Consider the following 24,617-nt stretch of genomic DNA (forward strand, 5'->3'; position numbering starts at 1 on the left):
GGTGCCCCAGTGTCACAACTGACAGCGAAAGGCTATTGTGTACAATTTCATTTCAGTAAGTTGAACATTTAGATAAAACAGTCGAATTTCCAGAAAAATGCAACTTAACAAAACTGACCCAAGAAGAAACAGAAAGCTTGAATAACGTTTTACAACTAGAGGAATTAACTGGTAGTCAGAAAATCTTTCCACAAAGGAAAACACTAGACCCACATAGTTTTACAGCAAAATCCCAGAAACATTCAACGAATACATAATCCTGTTCTTCCACAAACTCACCAAGAATAGAACCACTATCTCCATTCAACACTGCAGTAGAGGTTCCAGCCAAGAAAAGAAACACATAACAGGTGAAAGCACTGGAAAAGGAGCGAAAACGCTGTCATTATGCACAAACACCACCATTTACAGGAAAAGCTCAAAAGATTCCACCGACAAATCATTACAATAAACAGGGTTTAGCAACATGGCTGGACACAAACCAGTACACAAAAATCAATTACACCACACAGGAAAACCCTGGTTTCTTCAACAAATAAACTTGGAGGGAAATAAAGAGATGGAGGGAAGCCAGAGACAGAGACACACTCGAAGGAGGAGCACGGGTCAGCTGTAGCAGGGATCTCGGGAGGCTCCATGTTAAACAGCATCCCCGAAACACACTCCTAGAGGCCGTCGGCCACCTCAACTGCAGGTCGGGTACGGCAGCCAAACGCGCTGTCACAGTGGAAATCTGGTCATACGTAAAAGGAGTCCTTCTCTTTTAGAGACACGCTGAAATATTACCAGACGAGATGATCTGCTATCTGGGATTTACTCCGGAATGACACCGCAGGGAAGCAGTTTGGGGGCACATGTACCACCACACTGGCCACAGCAGTGAGGGAAAGCCGAGGTACACCAGGGGCTGCGACGCGTCTGTGCCTACTTTGATGTGTTTGAAAGTTTCCACATTTAGAAAAATTAAAACATAAAATATTCGAAAATTAAATACAATGTCTGGACTTTGTTCTTAGAAAAAGCCAATTACATGCACACACCAGCAAGAAGCATTTGGAAAATGTAATATTCGGAATGGCACCACTTACAACAGCAGGAAAGAAAGTTTTTACTTTGTTGAAATGAATTTAAAAAAGATATGTAAGATCTTTGTAGAGAAAGTTATATGACTTCATTGAAAGACATTAAAGAAAACCCCATAAAGACATGTGCTTGTTCACAGACTGGAAGGCTCAGAACGATAAAGAAGTCACTTCTCCCCATGCGGACGCAGGGACGCCAGGCAAACCTAGTCAAAACTCCAGGGTGCGACAGGTGATCCTAAACCTTATGGTCAACATCAAATCGCCAAACACACCCGAGACACCTCTGTAGAAAAATAAGAAGGGCAATTTGTTCTAAAAAGTATTGAGAATTATAGCAAAGCTATAGAAATTAAGGTGGATTTTGGCACAGGAAAAGCAAATTTGACCAGAGAATCCAAATGAAAACTTTATCACAGAGCTGTCACTGCAGGTCTGCAGAAGAAAGGCAATTCAACAGTCCACACAATTTGTTCTTCAAACAGAGAAAAACAACATCACAGCTTCCCCTCCACACTCACCCCATCTCACACCATAAACAAAAATCAAAGGTCAATTACAGTCTTAAATATGAAAAACAAATTGTTCAATCTTTAGAGGGAAGTAAAAGATGGCAGCATTATCATCTTGTGATGGAAGTTACTAAAGAGAAAAGTGCAAGTCCTGAAGCGAATGAAGGATCAACTCAAGGCTGCCCTGGCTGAGAACTTCTGCTTCCCAGCAGGCCTCCCACTGAGAAGCCGGCCCGGCCTGGATCGGGCTGTGCAAACCCACCTGATGAGGCTTTCATCTGCAGAGCACAGGAGGGAAGCCTGCGAACCCATAAGCACAAGGCAAACCCAAGAGAAAAGCAGACAAACAGTGCTCACTGGCAGGAAGACCCACATGCCCAATAAACATGAAAAGGGGATCCATCCCATTCTTTGTAAGAGAAACATCCATTCCAAGCACAGAGGACAAGCCACACCCACCAGGTTGGCAAGACATCGCCGTCCGACACCCCTGGGTGCTGACAAGGACGTGGAGCAAAGAGGGCTCTGGGTGGGGCCCGCATCAGCTCGGCTGCAGGTGGCCCGGCCCAGGAACGCCACGCCCCGTGTACCTGCAGAGGCCCCGGCCATGGGCACAGGCTGTGAGGGACAACACAGAAGCCAGCCTCAGCATCCCTGAGACGCGGAACACGCACAGACGCCGCGGTGTGCTCACAGAACCCAACATGATGCAGCGCGAAATCAAAGGAGCCACAGCCACGCGCAACGTGGAGCCTCTCAGAACATGACGTGTAAAAGTAGCACAACAGGGAGCAACACAAATCGTCTGAGCCCAGGGAAGTTCAAAACCTGCACAGCTCAGCAACATACGGCTCAGGGATATACACACACATAAGCAAAACTGTGAAGAACCAGCAAGATGCGGCACATATACGGTTCAGAGCAAGGACGAGGGAGGCGGGAGGGTAAAGGAGCAGGGGCCTGGGGGTCAGGCGCACCACCTCCCAACCGTTGGATCTGAACCTGTGTCTACACACCACGCACATGTGTGCACATGCACAATCCTGTGTCTACTCAGCGTCCCTCGGAACACATTTTAAAACATAAAATAGATCAAGCAGCTGACACCATGCCCTGCCTAAGGCCCCGCAGGCTCCCCTGGCCCATGGAAGGAACCTCCATCCACACCGGCCCGTCTCCCAGGACACTCCCATTCAGGTCTCCCAGGGCTGCCTCCTCCAGGGTCCCCCTCTACTCTCCACTAAGCACCCCTTCCCCGAGGGCCCTCCTTCACCTCCTCAGTTCATGCAGTCCACCCCTCTGGGCTGGCAGTCCCAGTCCCTGCTGGGTCATTTCCTTCCTAGCACTCAAGAAAGAGGATCACAGAACCATCCCAGTCAGAACACAGGCTCCCTAGGGGCACAGGACTCACTTGTCTCTCTGCCTCCTGCCCGACTCCTGGCACACAGCAGACACTAGATCAATGGTCTCGGTGGGAAGGAGGAAAGGGAGGCAGAAGTGGGAGGAGACCAGGCCAGCCCGGCACTCCCAGTGGGCAGTAAGGATGAGGGCATCCTAGAGGACCTGGCCTGCGAGGCGCTAAGAGGTGATGGCAAGATGAGGAGGGGCACTTGGTGATGTCACCAATGGCCATCTACACCCCTGTCCTCCCTGCTGCCATCCTATCCCAGCGCACTCGTCCTCCCTGCTGCCATCCAATCCCAGCAGGGCGGAGGCAGGCAGCCGCCCTCTTGAGCACATGCTGCTCCCTCTCTGCAGGGCCGGGGGTGAGAGACAAATCCAGGGCACTGGGGGCTGCCAAGGAGCCAGCAAGGGCCCCTCAGCTGGCCTCACTCCCTGAACAGGCCACCCTGGGGACCAGAGCCCCAGCCAAGAGCCAAGCAGAGCTGCAAGGGAGAAACCACCCCAGCAGAGAAGGGCCCCAGGGCGAGGGAGACCTGCCCGCACAGCTGGGAGGACGCTCACACCCCAGCAGAGAAGGGCCCCAGGGCGAGGGAGACCTGCCCGCACAGCTGGGAGGACGCTCACACCCCAGCAGAGAAGGGCCCCAGGGTGAGGAGACCCTTCCCGCACAGCTGTTAGGGTGAGCCCGAGGCCTGGCACTGGGTGGAGAGAGGTATGCAAAGAGCTTGAGGCCCCAAATTCAGTCCTCTTCCCCACACCCAGACAACCCTCATGGCGGCTGCCCTCACCCAGGCATTGCCTACATGACCCAGGCCTGCCCACGTGAAGGGCCGGATCTGCAGACCAAGCTGACGGCAGAGTGGGAGAGGGAGGGTTACCATGGCATTCAGGTACCATGAGGACCTAAGTGGGGCCAGTCTGCAGGGTGGGGGTGGATGAGGTGAAATGGAAGAGCAGGGGCTCGATGCTCTGCAACACCTAGAAATAAACCCCAGCTCTGCCCTGCACCAGCTGCCCGGCCCTGGGGTGAGGTTTGCGAGTCCCAGGGGCCTCAGCTTCCTCCTCTGTACGGAGTGCAAAGTGCCACCTGCCCCACACCATCATTAGGAAGGCCAGGTGAGATCCTGCACCCCCTCAGCCACTCTCCAAACACCCCGAGCACCACCCACCAGCAGCTTGGTGCTCTAAGCGCCAGCTCCATGCCCAGCATGAACTGGGACACCCAGGTCTGCCCACACACAGGACAGCCACTCCTGATGCTTCCTTTTCAGGGGCCTGAATGGCCTGAGCTCAAGAGTCACACCCCATCTCAAGACGCAGGCCACTTTCCTCAAAAGAATAGAACTGGTGTACAGCCATCAGCATGACACAGTGAGGACCCTACCCTACCCACTGCCATCCCCCCTCCCCGCCCCCACTGCCAGCTACTATCATTACCTAGGGGCTGACAGCCTTGTCTCGAAGGTCCCCCGAAAGGACCACGGCTCCCCAGGCCACCTCCACGGGCGATGGATCCGTATGACATCTTCTTACAGATGGCAGGACCAGCAGCCTCCACACTGAGCTGGAGGAAACACGAAAACCAGGGGGAAGAGGGAGAAGACATAGGGATTAAAGCTCCAATTCAGGGTGCACAGGGTCCGCCTGCCCCTCCCCAGCCCCAAGACCCTGGCTCCACTGTACCCATTTCCTAGGCTACTCCAGGCTTCTCACCAGCCCCCAAACAGCAACCCCCCACAGAGTCCCTTCAAGGTGGCCTCTTGGTCCACTGGTCCCTGTTGGAACACAGAAACACAGCCTGAGGAAGGCGTGCCCCCTCCCCTCCCAACAGGGACCCCCAGCAAGGTGAGCCCTCTGGCCAGCTCTTAAAGACCAACCCCCACCGCCAGCCTCCCAGCTGGCTTCTGGGAGCGCTGGGCCCCCGCCATGCAGGCAGGGCAGCATCCACTGCATGTGAGTCAGGCCCAGGCCGGGCTGAGAACCCGGCACCCATGCAGCCTGCCAGCATCTCTAGCTCCGTCGTCTTGAGCCGCACTCCACGGTAGCGGGGCTGGGTCAGGCCCGGGGTTGGCTCTGCCCTGGCTGAATGAAACCTGTGCAGCTGGGCAAGAGCGATGGGGCCTCTCTGGGCCTCAGTTTCCTCATCTGTGAAGTAAGGGGAAGAAGAGGACCTGTGTCTTAGGGCTGTTGTGAGATGTAATCAGACACACGTTATGGTTGGTGAACAGTAAGCACTCAACACATAACTCACGGCATTGGCGCCACCCTTGGGGCACCAGCAATCCCTGGAATGGGGAGCTGGGCATCCCACCCAAACCTCTCCTCCCATGGGCTGCAGCTCCAGGGACTCAGAGCAAACTACCAGAGGACAACAGGAGCTCTCCTGCCCAGACACTGCCAGAGCGTCCTCCCTGTGTGCAGGGGTCCCTGTGCAGGCAACTTCTGACTGGCCTGCACTAATGCTATCACTACGGAGCCCACTGGCCAGGCCACACTCAGTTCTAAACACCTTAGGGCAAGCGCTCCACCCACCCACACAAACACCTGAAGCAAAGTGAGCCTCACGCCAGCTGAGTACAGACCCAAGTCTCTAGGGCCGGGGGAGGCGGTGTGACCCCACGTTCCCTCTCAGCAAGATGCCCGCCTGTGCCATGCAGCCCCGCCCAGAGCAGGGTAGCACCAGGACACCATCGACCCAGTGGGCCCTACTGCCCTGCTCAGAACAATCAGGACCCAAACAGCTCTGGTTGCTGCGGATCGCACCTACCAACATCCACTGCATTAGAAACTCAAACGGAGGCTTCTGAAATAGTAGTAATTCATTTTAAATAACAAAGCTCTTACTGTGAACACAGAAAACACCTTTATTAAAAACCACTGCATTTTCCAAAACAAAACCCCTCAGAGACAGCGGTGCCATCCTACAGTCGTGGCACCCTCCAGGCAGGCCCAGCAGGACGGCCGGACTCACACCTGCTGCTGGCGCAGGCCTTGTTCTGCCCAGGGCGCACGAAAATGCCCGGCCCCACGCAGAGAGGCGGCAGGCAGAGCGGTCCTCAGCCCCTCTCTCCACAGGTCTCAGGCCTTGCATCCCAGGTACCTGCCCAGTCGCCATGGCCTCCCTCCCCTCTCTGCATGCTGCCTGGAATGGGGAGGTGAGCAGGAAGTTGGGTCTCAGTGTGAGACAAGAGGCAGGAGACGTCTGCTGCCCCAGGGGAGAGGGGGCTCTGACGGCGGGTGGGATTCCAGGAGCCCCGAGTGAGAGGCAGGTCTCAACCCAGTGAGCAGAGAGCTCCGCACACGTGCCGGGGCCTCATCGGGAAAAGCTCAGATGTGGAAGACAGCCCAAGACACATGGGGGAAACACAGCATGGAGCAAACAGACACCATCCAGAAAGAAAACTTTAACACGTAACAGCATAGCAGCTAGCACTTCCTTAACACTTGGCGCGTGACGACAATCACAGAGGCGCTTTACTACACGCGCAGATTCATCCTCACAACGCGTCTAAGCTGGGGCCACAAGTATCTTTACCTTGCAGCTGAGGAAACTGAGGCATGGAGAGGTGAGGTAACTTGCCCAAAGTCCCCCAGCTGGTAAGTGGTGGAGAAGGTTTCAGGCTCGGGCAGTCTGGTTCCAACACCTGTGTTCTCTGTACTGCCCTCAAAGGAACGGGCCCAGATAACAAAGGCTGTGTTAACAGCCCCAGGACAGGAACGGGATGCCAAGAAAGGGACTTTCAGAGAATACATAGGAGCACCGAGAAGCCAACATCGGGAGCAGCAGCAAAGAGCTCCAGAGAAGGGGCAGGCAGAGCGGGGGCCTCCAGAAACCAGAGCACGAAGACACGGCGGAGTCAGAGGAAACCACCAGCCCTGCACAGGCATTTCTCCATCCGAGGAAGGGGAGTTCCAGAAAGAAGGACAGGAGGGCCGGGGAAGAGAATCGTCAGGAACAGCATTCACACTGATCCCAGCCGGAGCTCACTCGAGCCGGTTAGGGGCCCCTCACGTCCCGTGAGACCTCAGGACACCCAGACAAGGAGACTGTCCACAGGCAGCCGAGTCCCATATCCGACATCAGAGGCCACAGTCACTGGGGAGATCCCCACAGCTCCAGTGCTGGGAGGAGAACTAGAGTGAGGGCCATAGGAGGCCATTTCCTACAACTGGGGTCCCCAGACTGCCCCTCCACGCATGTTTTCTCGGAGAAGTACTCGAGGGTGAGCTCTGCCAAAACCAGGAACCGTGAGGAGGGAGGAAGGCCTGGACTGCCCGCAATCAGATGAAGCTGAAGGGGACCCAGGGCAAAAGCTGTGCCCAGGCAAGGAGGGCAGCCCGCTGACAGCGCCCCGGCAGAATGTTCTAGAGAGACTTCTTCAAGAAGACAAAAGCCGAACTGTTGATGTGAAGGAACGTGAGACTGAGAGGTAGAGGAGGGCTTCAGGCTCCTAAGAAGTACAAAAAACACCAGGCAAACAAAGGCAGTTACAAACTCCAGGGAAAACCAAAGGTTGAGCAGGGAAGAAAAATCATCCCAGTTTCCTATGACTGATTCCAGTAGCACATGTGGTTCTAATTAGGAAAGCTCTGGTCTCCTTGAGAGTGTGACAACACTGTAGCTACACCGGGAGGAGGGGAAGCAGGAAGTGTGTGCACACGTGTGTGCATGCATATGTGTTGTGTGCCCCTGGGTGCGTGTGTATGCATGTATGTACATATGTGGGGGGCATGTGTGTGCTTGTGTGTACCTGCGAGACAGCAGGTACTTGTGTGTGCAGACAGACCTGAATCCTCATCTTGCAAGTCGATAAATAATGCCTAAACATTTTAAAAATCAAGTAGCAGTAGAGGTCTACTATTTAGAGATCAACATCAAAAGAATCTACTAGAAGAATGAGACACAGTTGACTCTGCGGAAGGGGATGGAGGGCAACTGGGGATGACTGTTTTTCTTGATTAACTTTGCACAACTCATTTAACTCATTTACTCTCTAAACTACATGCATGTATAATTTTAAAGTATTAAAGCTTAATTTGTAAAATTCCAATGAAACATCATCTAGAAAGACCTATCTGGAACCAAGGGGAGGGCTGTTGGGCAGTGGGCCTTCAGCAGACTAGAGCCAGTTGAGCACCCAGGGCTCTCCTTAAACCTCTGGGAGGCGGCCCCAGAGCACCTAGCTTTGTCCCAGGTGGCCACACAGGCCACAGGGAGGCACAGCTGATGCAGGGCATGGCCCAATCCTACAGATACGCCCTTCGTGCCCCAGTGCCACCGCACCAGCAGGGCAGGCCTGTCCTGGCCTCAGGACATGAACTTCCATGGAGGAGCCAGCACAAGCCGTCTTGGGCAAGGGCTGCTGCAGAGGCTTTCAGAGAACTCGGGGAGGGGCGCTCAAACCCCAGGTGGGGAGGGTCCAGCAGTCCCAAGGAAGCAGCTCAAGGGGGCCCTGAGCACAGGGCACTACTTGCCATCACCTAAAATGATGGTGAGGTGCTGGCGGGGCCAGCCAGGCCTGACACGAAACTTGTGTTTGGGGAGCTCCCTCTGCTTCAGGATCGAGAGCAAGCTGCTGGGGGCACGTGAGGGGCTGGCAGGGCAGTGAGCAGGTGGCGGCAGGAATCAGGGCCCAGGGAGGGAGGAGGGTGGAGCTAGGGATTGGCACGGAATCCAGGGAGAGTCAAGGACAAGTCCCAAGTTCTGGCCCAGAAGGCACACGGACAGTGCTTTGACTTCCTCATGCCAGAAAGTGAGGGGAGCCGTGTGCAGGGATGAGCCCAGAGGGGCTCCCACAGGCAGGCAGATACCCAAAGCCCTGGAGGTGGAGCTAGATGCAGAGGGGGAGTCCACTGTGTAGGCACAGTTGTTAAGGAAGAGAACTCCCAGGGAGAGAAGCTACCGCGGAGAGAGGAGAGGGCCCCACAGACAACACAGGAGATGGGGACAAGTCAGGGGGATGTTAACCAGAGGCCACGAAAGCCACGGCAGAGGCTCCATGAGAGGAGGGGGCGGCCAGCGGCTATCACTGCAAAGGGTGGCGGGGTCTGCTGGGTTTCAGGACAAGGGGAGCAGCCAGCGGCCATCACTGCAAAGGGCGGCAGAGTCTGCTGGGTTTCAGGACAAGGAGGAGCACAGGAAGCTTGAGGAGGGCTCATGAGAGGTAGGAACACTCATGGGAGGAGGGAAGGGATTCAAGTCCGAAAGATCTCAGCTGAATCAGAGCTGGGGCCCCTGGGGGGACTGGAAGGCTGCCCAACTCCCCTCTGCTCTGGCCAGGCACGCGGAGGGGAGTGAAGATTCGTGAGCTGCTCCACCGCCGCCAAAGAGACCACCTGACCAAGCTCACAATTTCATTTCGCTGCACACGGGAACATGAAACACCTCTGTGTTTGCTCAGCCAGCTCAGGGACAAAGGCTAACCCGCGGTCAGGGCCACCGAGTCAAACCTCAGGCAGGGGAGGCTGGTCTGGAAACACGAAATGGCAGCATGTGTCTTCTGCCTATTCACGGCCCCGCCCAGCCAGCCACTCTGGGCCCCTGGGGACACCTGGAATCCAGTGGGTGCAACCCCCCCATCTCTGGGAGACCACAAGGGGCCATGGGGTACTGAGCTGTCCCAACCCAAACCCCCCAGGTGCCCCACGCTTCCACTTCCCTCCAGTGTCCGACTCAACCCCCATCCTGCGCTGGCCCAGCCCTCCCCAGTCCTGCCCCAGCCCGCAGTGGCCTGTACCCACACCGGCACCCAAGGTCTCTGGGAGCTGGGCCCTGTCCTGCCCCAGCCTCAGCTCTTGCTGCACCCCTGCCCCACACCCTTGCTCTCTGGGGGTTCTGCCTGTTTCACCCAGGCTACCTCCCACCTCTGTGCCTTCACCCAGGCTGTGCCTCGGCTTCCCCCATGCTGCTCCTGCTCCTCCACCCGGCAGCCAGCTCATGCCTCCACTTCTCAACTCAGCTGTCCCACCAGGCCAGCCAGGTGCTCCCATCCTGACCTTCCTGCCCACACCTGACCTCAGAGCCCGATGCTTACCAAACGTCAGGCCGAGCATCGCCACACTCCATAAAATGTAGATGCCCACCTGTTCCCTGCCTGGGGGAGGCTGCACACCCGCTGGAGCCGTTCTCACCCAGGGCTGGCCCGGTCCAGTGCCTCATCACCCCAGCCCTGCCCTGACCTCAGCACGTCCCAGCAGGCCAGATCGGAAACCCTGTCTCCCGTCCCCAGTCAAGAACCCCCATAGGATCGGCCCACCCTTCACTGACGGAGGAAAGAATGAGAAGCCCAGCCCTCACAGGTGCTGAGCCACTGTCCTTAGACTCGGCACTGCTCACGTCGCTGGATGCCACACGAGTCCATGAGGAGGTTCTCTCATGAATCCCGTTCACAGGGGAGCCAGGGAAATCCCCAAAAGAGAATCTGACTGGCCCTGGGCCACCCAGAGCCTGCCTGCCTCACCTGCACCTGCTCAGCAGGCCCTGGCCAGGTGCCTCACCTGTGTGAGCAATGCTGATCCTCACCACACGGTGAGGCAGGGGTTATAACCCCATTCAAGAAGAGGACACTAAGGCCCGGGGTCAGCCAGCCGTCAGTGCAGGGCATGGAACATGCCAAAAGGCCTCAGACCCCCTGGCCACAGCATGCCACTTCTGTCCCAGCAGGAGCACGCTGCCAACCACAGCTGGCACAGCTGCCCTGCCAGGAGGAGGGGTCAGCGCCCAGGCATGCTGGCTTGCTCGGGCGGGACTTCACCCGGACACCACCAGAGCCTCCCAGAAGTGAGCTGGGTGCAGGGAAGGGCTGTGGCACAGGAGCCAGGAAGGCAGCCGGGCACTGTGGGTTGTGGCCTCGAAGGCCTGGGCACAGCAACAGAGGGAGCCAGGCCTTCCCAACCAAAGCACTCTGCTGAGTTCAGGACATGGTGGCGCCCCCGAGAACTCCAGGAGAAGGCAGGCCAGCATAAGGGGCTGCACATGGGCAGGGGACCCAGCCAGGGCCAGCACTCAGAGGAGGGAGGGCTGGGCAGGCAGAGGCACGGCCAGGAGGGAATGTGGCAGAGGACAGGGAAGAGGTGTGAGGGGGACACGGAGTCCCTTGCGGGAGTGTGGCAAGGGCAGAGTGGGCACTGGCTGAGCCAGATGTGGCTGAGGGCCTGGGCGAGGGCCGCAGAAGCCATTCCCAGCCCAGCTGGGCGGAAGCTGGCAGCGGGGCCAGGCCGGAGGGGTGGGCAGAGGCTGCCAGGCTGTTTTGCCCAAGAATGGCCTGAGCCCCAGGGCTGCCTCAATGAGACTGGACAGAGGCCAGGGACAATGCCCCACTTGCTCCACTTGCTCCCAAGGAGGCTTCCTACCGAGCTGCTTCCGTGCCCGCCGAGGCCAGCCACCAGCCCCTCCGGCCTCGTGCCCCTCAGGCTGGCGCCGGCTCTTCCCAGGGCCCCTGCCCCTCGCTAGCCTGAAGGGAGCCGTCTGTCCTTACACTGCCCAGATCCTGTTTGCAGGGCGCCAGGGGAAGCGGCGGTGCCAGGGAACACCCACCTCAGGCGTGCCACCACCCCGGCAACTCAGCCTGCCCCTGGGACAAAGTGCCCCGGCCCAGGAGGAGGGAGGCCAGGCAGCAGGCCACACCCACTGCCCACCGGGCTCCCAGCCCCAGCTCTGGGGCTCGGTCCCCAACTCCTGGGCTGTGGGGCCAGTGCGTGGGTCTTGAGCCCCTCAGTCAGACTCCCCAACAGGGCCTCTGAGGCAGGGGGCCAGGCCCCACACAGGCAGAGGACACCCAGGCTGGGCCACCCACCCCCCAGCAGATGGGAACAGTGTTCCCCAGGCCTGGGCTTCCAGAACAGCCCCAGCCCCTCAGCCTGGCTTGAGAGCAGGTCACCCACAGGGCCAGGCCCCACACAGGTCACATCAGCTCTCCCACCCTCGGTTTTCTCACCTGTCAAACGGACAGCAGTCCCTCCCTCACCTTCGGGCACGCGTTCTCTGGACCTCTGACCCGGGCACCGTGGTGGGAACACAGCAGCTCCAGACGGGCCTGGCCGGCTCTCGGAGACTCTGTGTTCCAGACGGGGACAGACGGGAAAGCGGCATCACGCTTGTCCCATGGGGCAGGAAACGACAAGGGCAGCTGATTGGATGTGCCAGGTCAGTGAGGGCACCGGAGGCCCCGACAACTCAGGCTGGAGGACATGAGCGCAGGGACGGGCTCCTCGGGCAAGCCCAGGGCTGAGCCGCCAGCCGGGACACACAGCAGCAGAGGCAACGGCAAGAAGTGGCACTGCCTCCCAGGGGCGAGGGCACAGAAACCAGCCCAGGGCGGGGCGAGGGCACAGAAAGCAGCCCAGGGCCCACACCTGGACGAGGGGCCAGGGCACGGGCAACCTGTGGCCTCCACCTGCAGACCCAGTGTGGCGGAGTGAATCCTGGGGCAGGCTCTGGCCCCAGCTGGACTACTCACGCGTGGGCTTTCTGCAGCCCCCAGCCTCCCCTGTCCCCTGGGGAACAACATGGTGACCGAGGTGGAGCTGAGCTCGCTCCCAGGGAGCTCAGGCTCAGGCTTGCCCTTGGCCAGTGGAACGCATGCTACCTTCACACTCCCTAAATGAGCCTCAGGCGAGCTCCACAGGCAAGGCCAGAAAAGACAGAAAGAGCTGTCAATTCACAGGGACAGGGGCACACAGGGAGCACAGGCCTAGATCAGTGGCCAGACCACGGCCAGACCCTGCTGCAGACTGCCAGGAGCCCTCAGCCGCACCCCACCACAGGGAGAGACCACAACGCAAACCTCTGCTCCCCAAAGCCTACCCTTTGGGGGAAACCATTTTCCATGGCAAAATGAAACTGCAAAGTTCAAGAGGAGAAACTGAATGATAGATGAGGCGCCCTGATCGCCTGCAGCAGGAGGGCTTGCTGTCAGCAGGGCAGCTGCCCACCAGGACCCCCATGGGTGGCCACGCTGCAGCTCCTCTGCCGGGCGCTCGGCTTTCGCCACACCCGTAACACAGCCTCTCCACAGGCAGGAATCAGACAGCGGCACGGGAGGGGGCAGTCCCAGGAAAAGTGAGCACCTTGTCTGGCATCCTACTCCCAGGCAGGAAGAGACAGAACCAGGACCCCGGCGGAGCTGTGGCCTCAGGGGTTGCTGCTGGAGCTGTCTTCCCACCGTGAATTAGCTGACTCCCTCACATAGCCTCAACAGACCCATGCTGACAGCAGTAGGTCACCTCCCTGCCCTGGATATTCTCGGCCTCTTTAGACTTCTCTGTATAATCCCTAAAAGCATTCAGCGTAAGGCAGAGAACACAGTCTGAGCCCACTTTCTGCTGCTGTAACAGAATGCCACACACAGGGGAGTCTGTAAGGAAAAGAGATTTCCTCAGCTCACGGTTCTGGGGGCTGGGAAGTCCAAGACAGAGGGGCCTCCGGTGGAAGAGCACACAAGCACACTAGGCCGAGAGCAAGTAGGGATCAGCGCTTCCTCTCTTCAGGAGACCACCCCCAGATACGGCAGTGACCACAACCCAACCACCTCTCACAGGTCCCACTCTTCATACCGTCACAATGGTGACTGGATTTCTATGAGTTTTGGAGGGGACATTCACACCACAGCACAGTCCGAGTCCAGGAGCAGAAGACCTGGCAAAGTCCCAGCTCAACCTCTAGCTGGTTCTCTCTCTAGCCTGCTGTGGTCAGCAAGTCCTGGCCCTTGACACTGTTTCTTCCTCTGTAAAATGGGACCAAGAAGGGAAATCTCAGAGGGTGGGTGTGAAGACCAGTGAGATGAAACATGTGAGCCACTCTTAGGTCCCAGGCAGGAGCTCAAAGCCCAACTTCCAAGTCCCTGGACACTCGGGTCCCTGGCCCCACCCTAACACATAGACATCTAGAAGGGTTCCCGGCCCCCCAGAAGCCCACAGCCACCATGCTACACTTAAACAGACCAGTCTCCAAGACGCCAGCAAGCAAGAGGACCTTCTGTCATCTCCCCACGTGGCTGTGTGAGGGCTGTGGCTCCCTGTGCACTGGTATCTGCCGGGGATGGCCCTACGGGGAGAGCCATCCCAAGACAACGTGGCCCAGGGGAAACAGCGGGGCCTGGTGAGGAAGCGGGGAGCCTCTGGATCCTGTTTCCTGGTTCCTCTAGCTCAGTACGGAGGCTGCTGGCCCTGCCCTCTGTAAGAAAATGTCATACGGATCCATCACCGGTGGAGGTGGCCTGGGGAGGCGTGGCCTTTTCGGCGGGAACCAGGGGGAGAGGGAGAAAAGATGGGGCTTAAAGCTCCGATTCAAGGTGCACAGGGGCCTCGTGCCCCTTCCCAGCCCCATGAGTCTGGCTCCGCTGCACCCATTCCCTAGGCCACCCGGGGCTTCCCACCAGCCCCCACAGAGCCCCTTCAAGGTGGCCTCTTGGTCCACCGGTCCCTGCAGGAACATGAAAACACAACCTGAAGACGGCGTTCCCAGGGAATCCTGAGCTGCCCAGCCTGCCACTCACCCTGAGGGCCAGACAGACACCACGAACTGGTCCCCACAGGAGCCTTCAAGCTGTGACTGATGTCCCCTGGACCACCCTCCCCTCTACTGCCCACTGCCCACAGAATCCCCCAAAATGGCTCCCACCCATGAATGTGCCCTCAGGGTGCTTTGGAAGCCAACCGACCCAGAGATCTCAGGGTGAAGACCACGCACGCCCTCGCAAGAGACCGGGATGCCCAACAGACGGTGCCTTGCGTCTGGTCACACCTGCTCGCCAGACCACAGTCTCATGTGGAGATGTGTAGGACCCGTCTGGGGGTCAAAGGGGATGATGAGTGATGACAGACAGCATGGTTCCAGGCGAGGAAGAAGAGTCACCTGTACTAGGAATTCTCTAACTGAAACCTCAATTTTTAAAATGAGAAAACAAAACCTGGGGAGGGAAAATCACTTATCAAGGTCACAGGGATGCAGCGGATCTAGAATAAGGTACCTGGCGCCCCATGGCTGCAGTGCCTTCTACCTGCCCCAGCTTCCACACTCAGGGTTCCTCGGCGCTCTCCCTGCACTGGCACTAAGGCCTGAGGTCTGCCCTCATGGCAGTCTCCCTGCTGGGCCATGAGCTATGGAGGAAGAGGAGCATGTCCTCATCATCCTACCCGCCACTCTAATCACTCCCGCGCTCACTCACCAAGCAGTGATACTCGATTAGAACTTGGAGGAGTCAGCATGAATTCATAGTTTTTAAGATGCACAGAGAAATACAGATATAGATGTGTGTGGGTATATATAATCACACAGGCACACACTCATTTACATAGCTGAGTGTGTACATGACAGACATCTACTCCCTAGCTTTGTCCACTGAGAGGGCTGAGACACTACACACCCCCACAGCAATGGGCACACCCAGCACAGAGCTCTTGCTTCCTAAATACCACTCTTCACCGAAAGCAAGCAAGAGATATTAAGATGTCTTAGAGAAATGGCTGATTCCAGGGCTATACCCAGGAAAGTAAAAGATAAGTCTGGATCATGGAGCATGCTGTTAAGCAAAAGAGTACAGAAGAGCTCAAATAAAGGTAGGGGCATCTCAAAAGGACACAAGAACCAGTTTGAAAAGGCTGTCCCTGGCCAAATCTGGACAATCTGAGCATGGAAATAAATAATGATAAGAACTGTGTAACTCATTGAATAAAATAAAAATCTATGAGTCCACACTGTTATCGATGAATAAGTAGAAAAAAACAAGAAGAGCTTTTCTTTAGAGTAGAAAGCCAGCTAATAACTGTGGAAGGAATGATGGAACCAGCAACCAGCAGGATAATCATTCATTCTGGTAAGAATGTCCAACAGATGTTAAAGCTAGTGTGTGAAGGCTTGATGAATAACAGGATATTTACATAATCACAAAGGATCTTCCCTGAGATACTTATAAATTAAAAATGTAAGAAAATAACTTTACATAAGAGAAGCCTGGTAGGCATCACCTTAATCAAATGATCTAAGTCAGCATCATCAGCCATGGCACAAGCCAGCACCACATATCCCTCTGACACGATGCACAGAGAAGAACATCACTTCCGTGATCTCCCTGCCCAAAGTGTGTGACTGTGAGAAACAGCAGAGACACTCAGACTGAGAAGAACTCACCAGCCATCTTCAAAATGTCAATGTCATCAAAGACAGGCAAACTGAGGTGTTGTCTGAAATAAAAGGAGACTAAAGAGACAATCACTAAAACCAACACAGGATCTGGGATTTCATGTTACTAAAAAGGACGTTTTGCTAAAAAGAGCACAATTCAAAAGGTCTGTTGTCCTGTGAATATGAACACGACCTTTAGAATGGAGAAGCCCATTATATCCATGTCAACGTCCTGATCTTGATCACTGTGCTGTAGCTATACACATTGTGTATTTGGGGATCAAGGAGCATCACGTCTGCAACTCACTATCAAGTAGTTCTGAGAAAAACCATCCATACACACACGCGTGCACACACACACACACACACACACACACACACACACACAGAGAGAGAGAGAGAGGGGAAGAAAGAATAAACCAAATGAGGGACATGTTAACATTTGGGATATTTCGGCAAAATATACACAACAAGTTTTCCTGTTAATCTGGCAACTTTTCTTTAAAACTAAAATTATGTCCAAAAGTTCTAAATTAAACCTAAAATAAAAACTCACTGGAAATTATTTTTTAATCACAGGAATAAATTGTAAAAGGTGCAAGCACTGAAAAGTGCAAAACATTACTAAAAGAAAGTGAAGAACATGTAAATGAGTGAAGGGACCTACCATGTTCATGGACAGGAACACTCAAGACTGTGCAGCTACAGCAGCTGATGGTTTTGTAGAGGAATTTGGCTGAACATTTCCAATGTGCCAAAAATTGTCCCAGGACACTGAAAATGAAAGATTTTTCTGATTGCTTTTTTTTTTTTTTAAGAAGGAGTCTTGCTCTGTTGACCAGGCTGGAGTGCAGTGGCGCAATCTCGGCTCACTGTAAGCTCCGCCTCCCAGGTTCACGCCATTCTCCTGCCTCAGCCTCCCAAGTAGCTGGGACTACAGGCAGCCACCACCACGTCCGGCTAATTTTTTGTATTTTTAGTAGACATGGGGTTTCACCGTGTTAGCCAGGATGGTCTTGACCTCCTGACCTCATGATCCGCCCGCCTCAGCCTCCCAATCTGATTGCTTTTATGAAGCATGTATAACCACGTCACCAAAACCTAATAAACCTAGTCTAAAAACAAGAAAAAGAAAAAATTACAAATGAATATGTTATAAATATTGATGCAAAAATACTAAATAAAACACTAATAAATAAAATCCAAAATCCCCTCTGCTTGTTTTTCCCAGGAATGCAAGGCTAGCTCAACATGAGGACACTCACCAGTGCACTACACCATATTAACCTAAGAGACCTACAGGGAAAAGCTGGTGAGTTTCTCTACAGATGTTAAAAACAGCATCAACAGAGTTGAACGCTCATTCCTGATGAAAACACAAGAAGCTATCTTATAATGATAAAATAAAGAACCTTTCATCCTAAACGAGCACCTTATTTAATAAAACACACTAGGAACAATTCCCAAAGATCAAGAAGAAAACAAAGGTGCCAGCTATCTCTAGTCCTATTCGACACTGTTCTGGTGGTGTCAGCCAATGCAGTTAAAACAAGAAATCAACAAGACATTAAAAATAAAAAAAGAAATGAAACAAAATTATCTCTCCTTGTAAATGATATGACAGTATACTTGGAAAACCCTAGCAAAACAATGTTAAAATCTGAACAATAAAGACTTTGGTAAAGTATCAGGATATAAAATTAACATGCAGAAATCCACAGCCTTCACATATACAGAAACCAGTCTGAGGCTGTCATGGTAGGAAAAAACCCATTTACAATAGCAACGAAGTATGTAGTATACCTAGGAATAAATTTAACATGAAATGGGAAAAATCTCTACAAGGGGACTTTAAAGTATTTTAAAGTTCACAAAACTAGAACTGATCAAACAGAAAGCTATCCCTTGTTCTTGAACAGGATGACTGTATCACAAAGACGTCAGTTTTCCTATCGCAATAAAAATACCATCATGTGTTTTTATGGAGCTGGACAAGTTGGCAGGCAGTTCTTATGGGAAAACAACAGGCAGTTCACCTAGGAAAACAAAGACACAAGAATAACTGGTAAAACGCTAAACAAAATGGGCTCGCACTTGCAGACTTTCAGAACCCTAGAGAGTGAAGCCCTGATGTGCGTTACAACAGGGACGGATCCTGAAAGCACTGTGCTAGGCTAGGAGCCAGACACCAAAGACCACACATGTGTGATTCCACTGTCATGAGAGGTCCGCAAGATGCAAATCTACAGAAACAGAAAGCAGATAGATGGATGCCGGGGCGGGGGAGGGGGAGGGGGACTAGGGAGTGACTGCTAATATATGTGGGCTTTCTTTTCAGGGTGATGGAAATATTCTGGCATTTGATAGTAATGAATGTACAACACTGTAAATAGACTAAAATTCACTGAATTATACACTTCAAAACGGTGAACTTTAGGATATGTGAATTACATTGCTATTATAAAAATGCTAGAAAGCCTCTATAACTAAAACTGTGCATGAAAATATAAACAGACCAATGGAATAAGGAAGAAAGTCTAAAAATAGAGCCATGTACACACGGAAATTTAGTATATGATAAATGTGGCATCACAAATCAAAGAAGGACTTTTTCATAAATGGTGCTGAGACATCTGCTTAGACATTTGGAAAAAAATTGGTTCATACCTCACATAATAAAAAGAATACACTCCAAATGGATCATGGCTATCAATACAAAAAAGATAAAACAATCAAAGTATGTGCAGAAAAAATGAATTCCCCTTTAACCTCTATGTAGGGAAAAGTTTCCCAAGCAGGACTCAAAATCAAAATACTATAAAAGGGAAGACTGACACATGTTACAGCTTTTATAAAAGCAAGGCGACAAACAAAAAAAAACTTCTACATAGTTAAAAAAAGAAAAAAGTACCCTAAGCAACGCAGAAAGACAACAGACAAGCAGGGAGAAAAGATTTGCAACATATGCCAGAGACAAAGGACAAATATTATCCTAAACATATAAAGAGCTCATAAAAACTACAAGGAAACAAACAAACAAAAAAAAACAGGCAAAAGACACAAACAGAAAATTTACACACACAGGATATAAAACCGGTGCTTAAACATGTGAAAAGATTGTTCAAGCTGACTCATAACTAGAGAAATGCAATTTATACTGGTTCAGAGAGTTCCCCTTCTGCCCGTGACTAGGAAGCTGGAAAGAGTGCTGCCCAAACCTAACAATACAAAAAGGCCTGGACTCATCAGACAGCTGAAGTGTCAGGGCCATGGAGCAGCCTGAAACCTAAAGAAAGACAGAGAGTCCCAGGAGAGAAGATGGGACCACTGGCCTCTGCAGCAGAGAAAGGACGGGAGACCCCAGGGGCCACCCAGGCAGACAAGAAGAATGAAGCCACCTGGGCGGCCACATCCACTCACAAGCTCTTCTCCATGGGCTCAAGAGAAAGCCTAGCACAGGACAAGCCAGGACCCCTGGGGTGCAGGTGCCGGCAGACGGGCGGCCCTGCAGCTCAAAGACAGGCAGCCCCTCTCCCCTGAAGAATAAAAGTCCAAGCCTATGGGTTAAGGGCAGCAATGGCTGAGCCCTGTGGCCCCAGGGCATCCGTGAACACTCACAGTGGCTAAGGAAGGGTCAAAAAACACTTTATGTCTCTGGACAAAGGGCAGAGCACCTTCCTGGGCCCACTGCAGGAGTGCAGGAGAGGCAGAAAACACCCTCCTCTAAAGACCAGCAAAGGACTCAAGCACAGTTTGACTGTTGCAGGGAGAGGGAAGGGTCACTGTGAAACCCCCTCTCCCCAGACCAGGCCCACCTGAGACTGAGGCTGCAATGAGACAACCGCCACCCGGCTGCCAGGCTTCCAACAGCCAGCAGACACACCTACTGCTGCAGGAGCAGAACGAGTATGGGGAGAGACCACCTCTGTATCTGCAGCGTGGGCACAGGAGGAAGCCCAACACTGCTGGGGGTAGAGCAGGAACACCCACCCACCCTAAACCCAAAGTAACTCCAGAGGAATCTGCAGCCAGGTCACATACTGAGGGTAAAAACAGCAGCAACAAAACCCGAATCCAGGCCAACCCCTGACCAGCTGGACTCAACCCCACATAAATGGCCTAGCATAAGGGGCATGCCCATTTCTGAGCATAAATATTATTTATCTCAGTCTGAAGTCCTATAATTGAAGTCAAAATCAATCAAATCAATCAAAAAGTAGGAGACACACAGGAACATTAGAAAAAGCAAACCACTGTCAAGTCACAAGACAATCAGCAGAGCCAGACTGAGGAGAGGTCAGAACCATCAAGGAATTTAAAATAACTATGGCTTCTATGTGAAAGGTCCCAGTAGAAAAGATGGACAAAATGCATGAGCAGTGGGGAAGCTCAGCAGAGAAATGTCAACTAACAGGGGGTCGCAGGGAAATGCCAACAATTAGAAACACCAGACGGAAATGAAGAAGCTTCTGGAGCTCTGCCATAAACTCAACACAGCCAAGAGTGAAAAGTCAGTCAACCTGAAATTACCCAAACCAAAACACAGAGAAAAAAGTGAAAAAAGAAAACAAAAGACAAGCACCTACCAGACATTATCAAATGTCCCAGCAAATGTTGATCTAGAATCCCAGAAGGTGAAGAAAGAGCAGTGGCAGAGAATTTTCCAGAAAGAATGAAAGGCATTCGCTCTAGACTGAATGTGTTTTCCAAGGTTGGCATCTAACCCCCAACATGACGGTGTTAGGAGGGCCTTTTAGGAGGTGATGAGATCATGGAGGTGGAGTGCTCATTAATCGGATCAGTGCCCTTATAAATAAGACCCCAGGAAGACCCTTCACCCTTCTGCCATGTGAGGACACAGATAGAAGGCCCCATCTAGGAACTAGGACATAGGCCATCACAGGACACCAAATCTGCTGGCACCTCGATCCTGGACTTGCAGCCTTGAGAACTGTGAGAAACACATTTCTGTTGTCTATGGTATTCTGCTACAGCAGCCTCAACAGACAGACAGTATCATCCCACAGACCCAAAAGGCCCAGAGGGGCCAGGCATGGTGGCTCATGCCTGTAATCCCAGCACTTTGGAAGGCCAAGGCAGGAACATCACTTGAGGCCAGAAGTCCAAGACCAGCCTGGCCAACAAAGTGAGACTCCATCTCTACAAAAAATAAAAAATAAATTTAAACATTTGTTGGGCACAATGATATGTGCCCAGCTACTCAGCAGGCTGAGGTGGGAGGATCACTTGCACCCAGGAGTTTGAGATCACAGTGAGCCAAGCACCACCACACTCCAGCCTGGGGGCACACAGTGAGATCCTGTCTCAAAAATAACAACAACAAAACCCAACAACAACAAAAAGCTCAGAGAACACTATGGAAAATAAATACTAAATAAAAAAGAAAGTGAAAAACACATAGAAATATCATACTCAACCTGATGAAAACCAAAGGTTAAAAAATCTTGAAGCTGACAGAGAAAGAATACAGACCGCATGCAAAGAAATGAAGAAAAGAATTACAGCTGACCTTCCTTCAGAAATCATGCAAGCCAGAAGACAATGGAGTGACATCTTTAAAGTGCTGGGAGGAAAAAAAGAAAAAAAAACCTGCATGCCAGAATTCTATACCCAATGAAAATATCTTCAAAAATAAAGTAGAGAAAAAAAGCTGCTGACCTAACTACCTTCAGAAAACAGCATTCTGACTGGAAATGTCAGACTGAAGCAAAAGGAACTGTATAAAAACACTACACTTCAGCTGACAAAGCTGTTTCTCACAGGTACAGGAAGACATCATTACAGATCCTACAGACATTCAAAGAATAAGGAGGGAATATTACCAACAACTTTATGCCCATAAATTCAACAACCTAGATGAAATCAACAAATTCCTTGAAGGACACAACCCTGAACAGCCTTGTATCTATTAAATACACATTGAACTGGTAGTTAAAAACCTTCCATTAACAAAAACTCCAGGCCTAGAGGCTTCAGAGCAAATTCTATCAAACATTTAAAGAAGTAATACCAAATACATAAACTCTTCCATGAAGGGGGAAAAAAAAATCCTGCAGGAAGTAAAGTCAGGTGAATGGCTGCCAGGGGCTAGGAGTCGGCCATAGGGATGGACTGCAGGGGGCAGGAGAAGACATCCTGGGCGGTGAAAATGTCCGGTATCTTGACGACAGTGGCGATGCACGACTGTACAAATTCATCAAAATTCACTGCACACTTAAAAGAGTAAATTTTATTGTATATAAATTATACTTCAATAAGGCTGACATCACAAAAACAACCAGATGACACTCATTAATCATGACAGCAACTAGGATCACAGTCACCCTTGCAAGGAGGTACCGGGCTGGAAAGAAGCACAAAGGCAACTTGTAGGCGTTGGAAACACTCTGTTTCTGGATCGAGGTGGTGGTTCCAGGGGGGGATACACCTGCAACAGTTTGTCAGGCTGTATACTTAAGGTACGTTGTCTCTTACCATACGTGCGCTAAACGCCAACTCTAAAAAAAAGAGTATGAATACAAAATTTTTAGCCTAAGCTGAGGGTTGGCAAACAACAACCCACAGACGCTCTGCCTCATCTGCAGTAAAGCTTTGCTGGCACACAGCCACGCCCATTCATCCATGAGTTGTCTATGGGCTGCTTTTGTACCATGGGGCAGAGCTGGGTAGCTGCAACAGACACTCTAAAGCCGGAGAACACCAACATATTTACAGTCTGGCCCTTTCCAGGAAATGTGTGGTGATCCTGGTTTAAGCAAATGGAAGAATAGGGTTGCCATCAACCAAGGAGACGAAGGCTGTGAGAGGAGGTGGTGGATTCTGAATTCTGCTTGGCAGACATTAACCTTGAGAAGCCACCTCACTGAAAACACAGTATGGGCAACTGAACACAGGATCTGATCTCAGGGGAAAGGCTAGGACTGAAAGACCCACCATAGGAGCCTGATCCCACAGGTCTGCAGCATGACAGACGCAGGATGGGCCCTGGGCATGTTCACTGCAGCCTCAGCTCCTGGGACCTGGCATCTGGCAGCAGAGCGGGAGGAGCCCCACAACCATTTGCTGAAAGAATGAGAGAAAACCAGCGAAGGATGAGTGGGAGGGAGAAGGGAAGGGAAGAGCTGGAGGGGCTGGGACACGGAGGACAACCATGAATGTCAGCCTTACAGCAGCCACAGGATGGACTCCCCTCTTTAAGGGTGGGCCCACTGGCTTTGGAAGGATGAGAAGAGAAACCGGGCCCCAGGGACAGACAGAGGCTGCGGGGTGGAGTGGGGGTGCTGGCTTCCCTCACCCCTCATGTGAGCAGCAGGGGCAAAGGGGCTCCTGCCTGGGGGGGGCCCTGGCACGTTCCCGAGCCTCTGTGCTCCTCCTCCATGAAACAGTCTTAACAGCAATGCTGGGGGATGAGCTAGCTCACATACGCAGAAGGACCCGGAACAGCCCCACGGGCCTCCTCCTGAGAAGGCCACCCCACCAGTGCCGTTTCCTTCCCTGCTGTGCCTCTCCCAGCAGACTCCCCCAGGCCTCCTCCTGAGAAGGCCACCCCACCAGTGCCGTTTCTTTCCCTGCTGTGCCTCTCCCAGCAGACTCCCCCAGGCCTCCTCCTGAGAAGGCCACCCCACCAGTGCCGTTTCTTTCCCTGCTGTGCCTCTCCCAGCACCTCCTCCTGAGAAGGCCACCCCACCAGTGCCCTCTCCTTCCCTGCTGTGCCTCTCCCAGCAGACTCCCCCAGGCCTCCTCCTGAGAAGGCCACCCCACCAGTGCTGTTTCTTTCCCTGCTGTGCCTCTCCCAGCAGACTCCCCCAGGCCTCCTCCTGAGAAGGCCACCCCACCAGTGCCGTTTCTTTCCCTGCTGTGCCTCTCTCAGCAGACTCCCACAGGCCTCCTCTGTGGCCTCTTGGCCAAGGCCCTGCCCCTGACTTCTGGACGCTTTTTCTTGCTCCGCTCCCTCCCTCTGCCCCTTCATCCTACCCCTCAGCCTGTCCTAGGCCTCCCCTGTCACCTGTCTGCTGAGACCCCTGAGTGGGTCTCTGTCTCTCTTGGACTGTGTCTGTGTCTCCCTCAGCCTCTGTCTCTGGGTGTCAGGAGAAGAAAGAGAGGAAGGGAGGCCTCACAGGACCAGGCAGCAGGCACGTGAGCCCAGCCTGGAGCTGGGCGCAACTCCCTTAGGAAGAAAACCACCTGGTCTTTGAAGGTACTGCAGGGTGCAACCTGGGCTATGACCACGGGAGTGAGTTCAGGCCCGGCCGTGCTGCCACCTTCAAAGGACAGCTGGGTGATCTCAAAGGTCCAGCCAGGCCTCATGCTGACTGGTGGCTGGGAGAGAGGAGGCTGGGAAAACACCCACCGGGGAGGCCAGCAGCAGGATGGCAGGGCCAATCCAGACTCCCGCCAATACCCTACCTGGCCCAAGAAACCAGGACACAGGCATCAAAGACAACATCAAGAGGGGTTCACTGCCATCCTCCAGGA

At 53.2% G+C, this 24,617-nt stretch overlaps 1 protein-coding gene across 28 annotated transcripts in view; it reads right to left on the minus strand.

Moving 5' to 3' along the window:
- TSNARE1 (t-SNARE domain containing 1) overlaps positions 1–24,617 on the minus strand; it is a 141,594-nt gene that overhangs the window by 84,192 nt on the left and 32,785 nt on the right. For 24 of the 28 annotated variants that reach the window (XR_010127309.1, XR_010127310.1, XM_054498345.2 and 21 more), the window contains one exon: positions 4,436–4,562. The exons of 1 other annotated variant lie outside the window; for it this stretch is intronic. Coding sequence is in view for 25 of the 27 variants with exons in the window: in XM_063669141.1 (XP_063525211.1) it covers positions 4,436–4,562 (127 nt within the window). In the remaining 2 variants the exon portion in view is untranslated. Of the gene's footprint in view, positions 1–4,435; positions 4,563–13,552; positions 13,576–16,788; positions 16,896–24,617 lie in introns of those variants that run through there. 3 more of the 28 variants (XM_054498340.2, XM_063669142.1, XM_063669143.1) reach the window with 2 other exon arrangements.

Source organism: Pongo pygmaeus, chromosome 7, assembly GCF_028885625.2.
Source record: "Pongo pygmaeus isolate AG05252 chromosome 7, NHGRI_mPonPyg2-v2.0_pri, whole genome shotgun sequence".
NCBI classification, from domain to species: domain Eukaryota; kingdom Metazoa; phylum Chordata; class Mammalia; order Primates; family Hominidae; genus Pongo; species Pongo pygmaeus.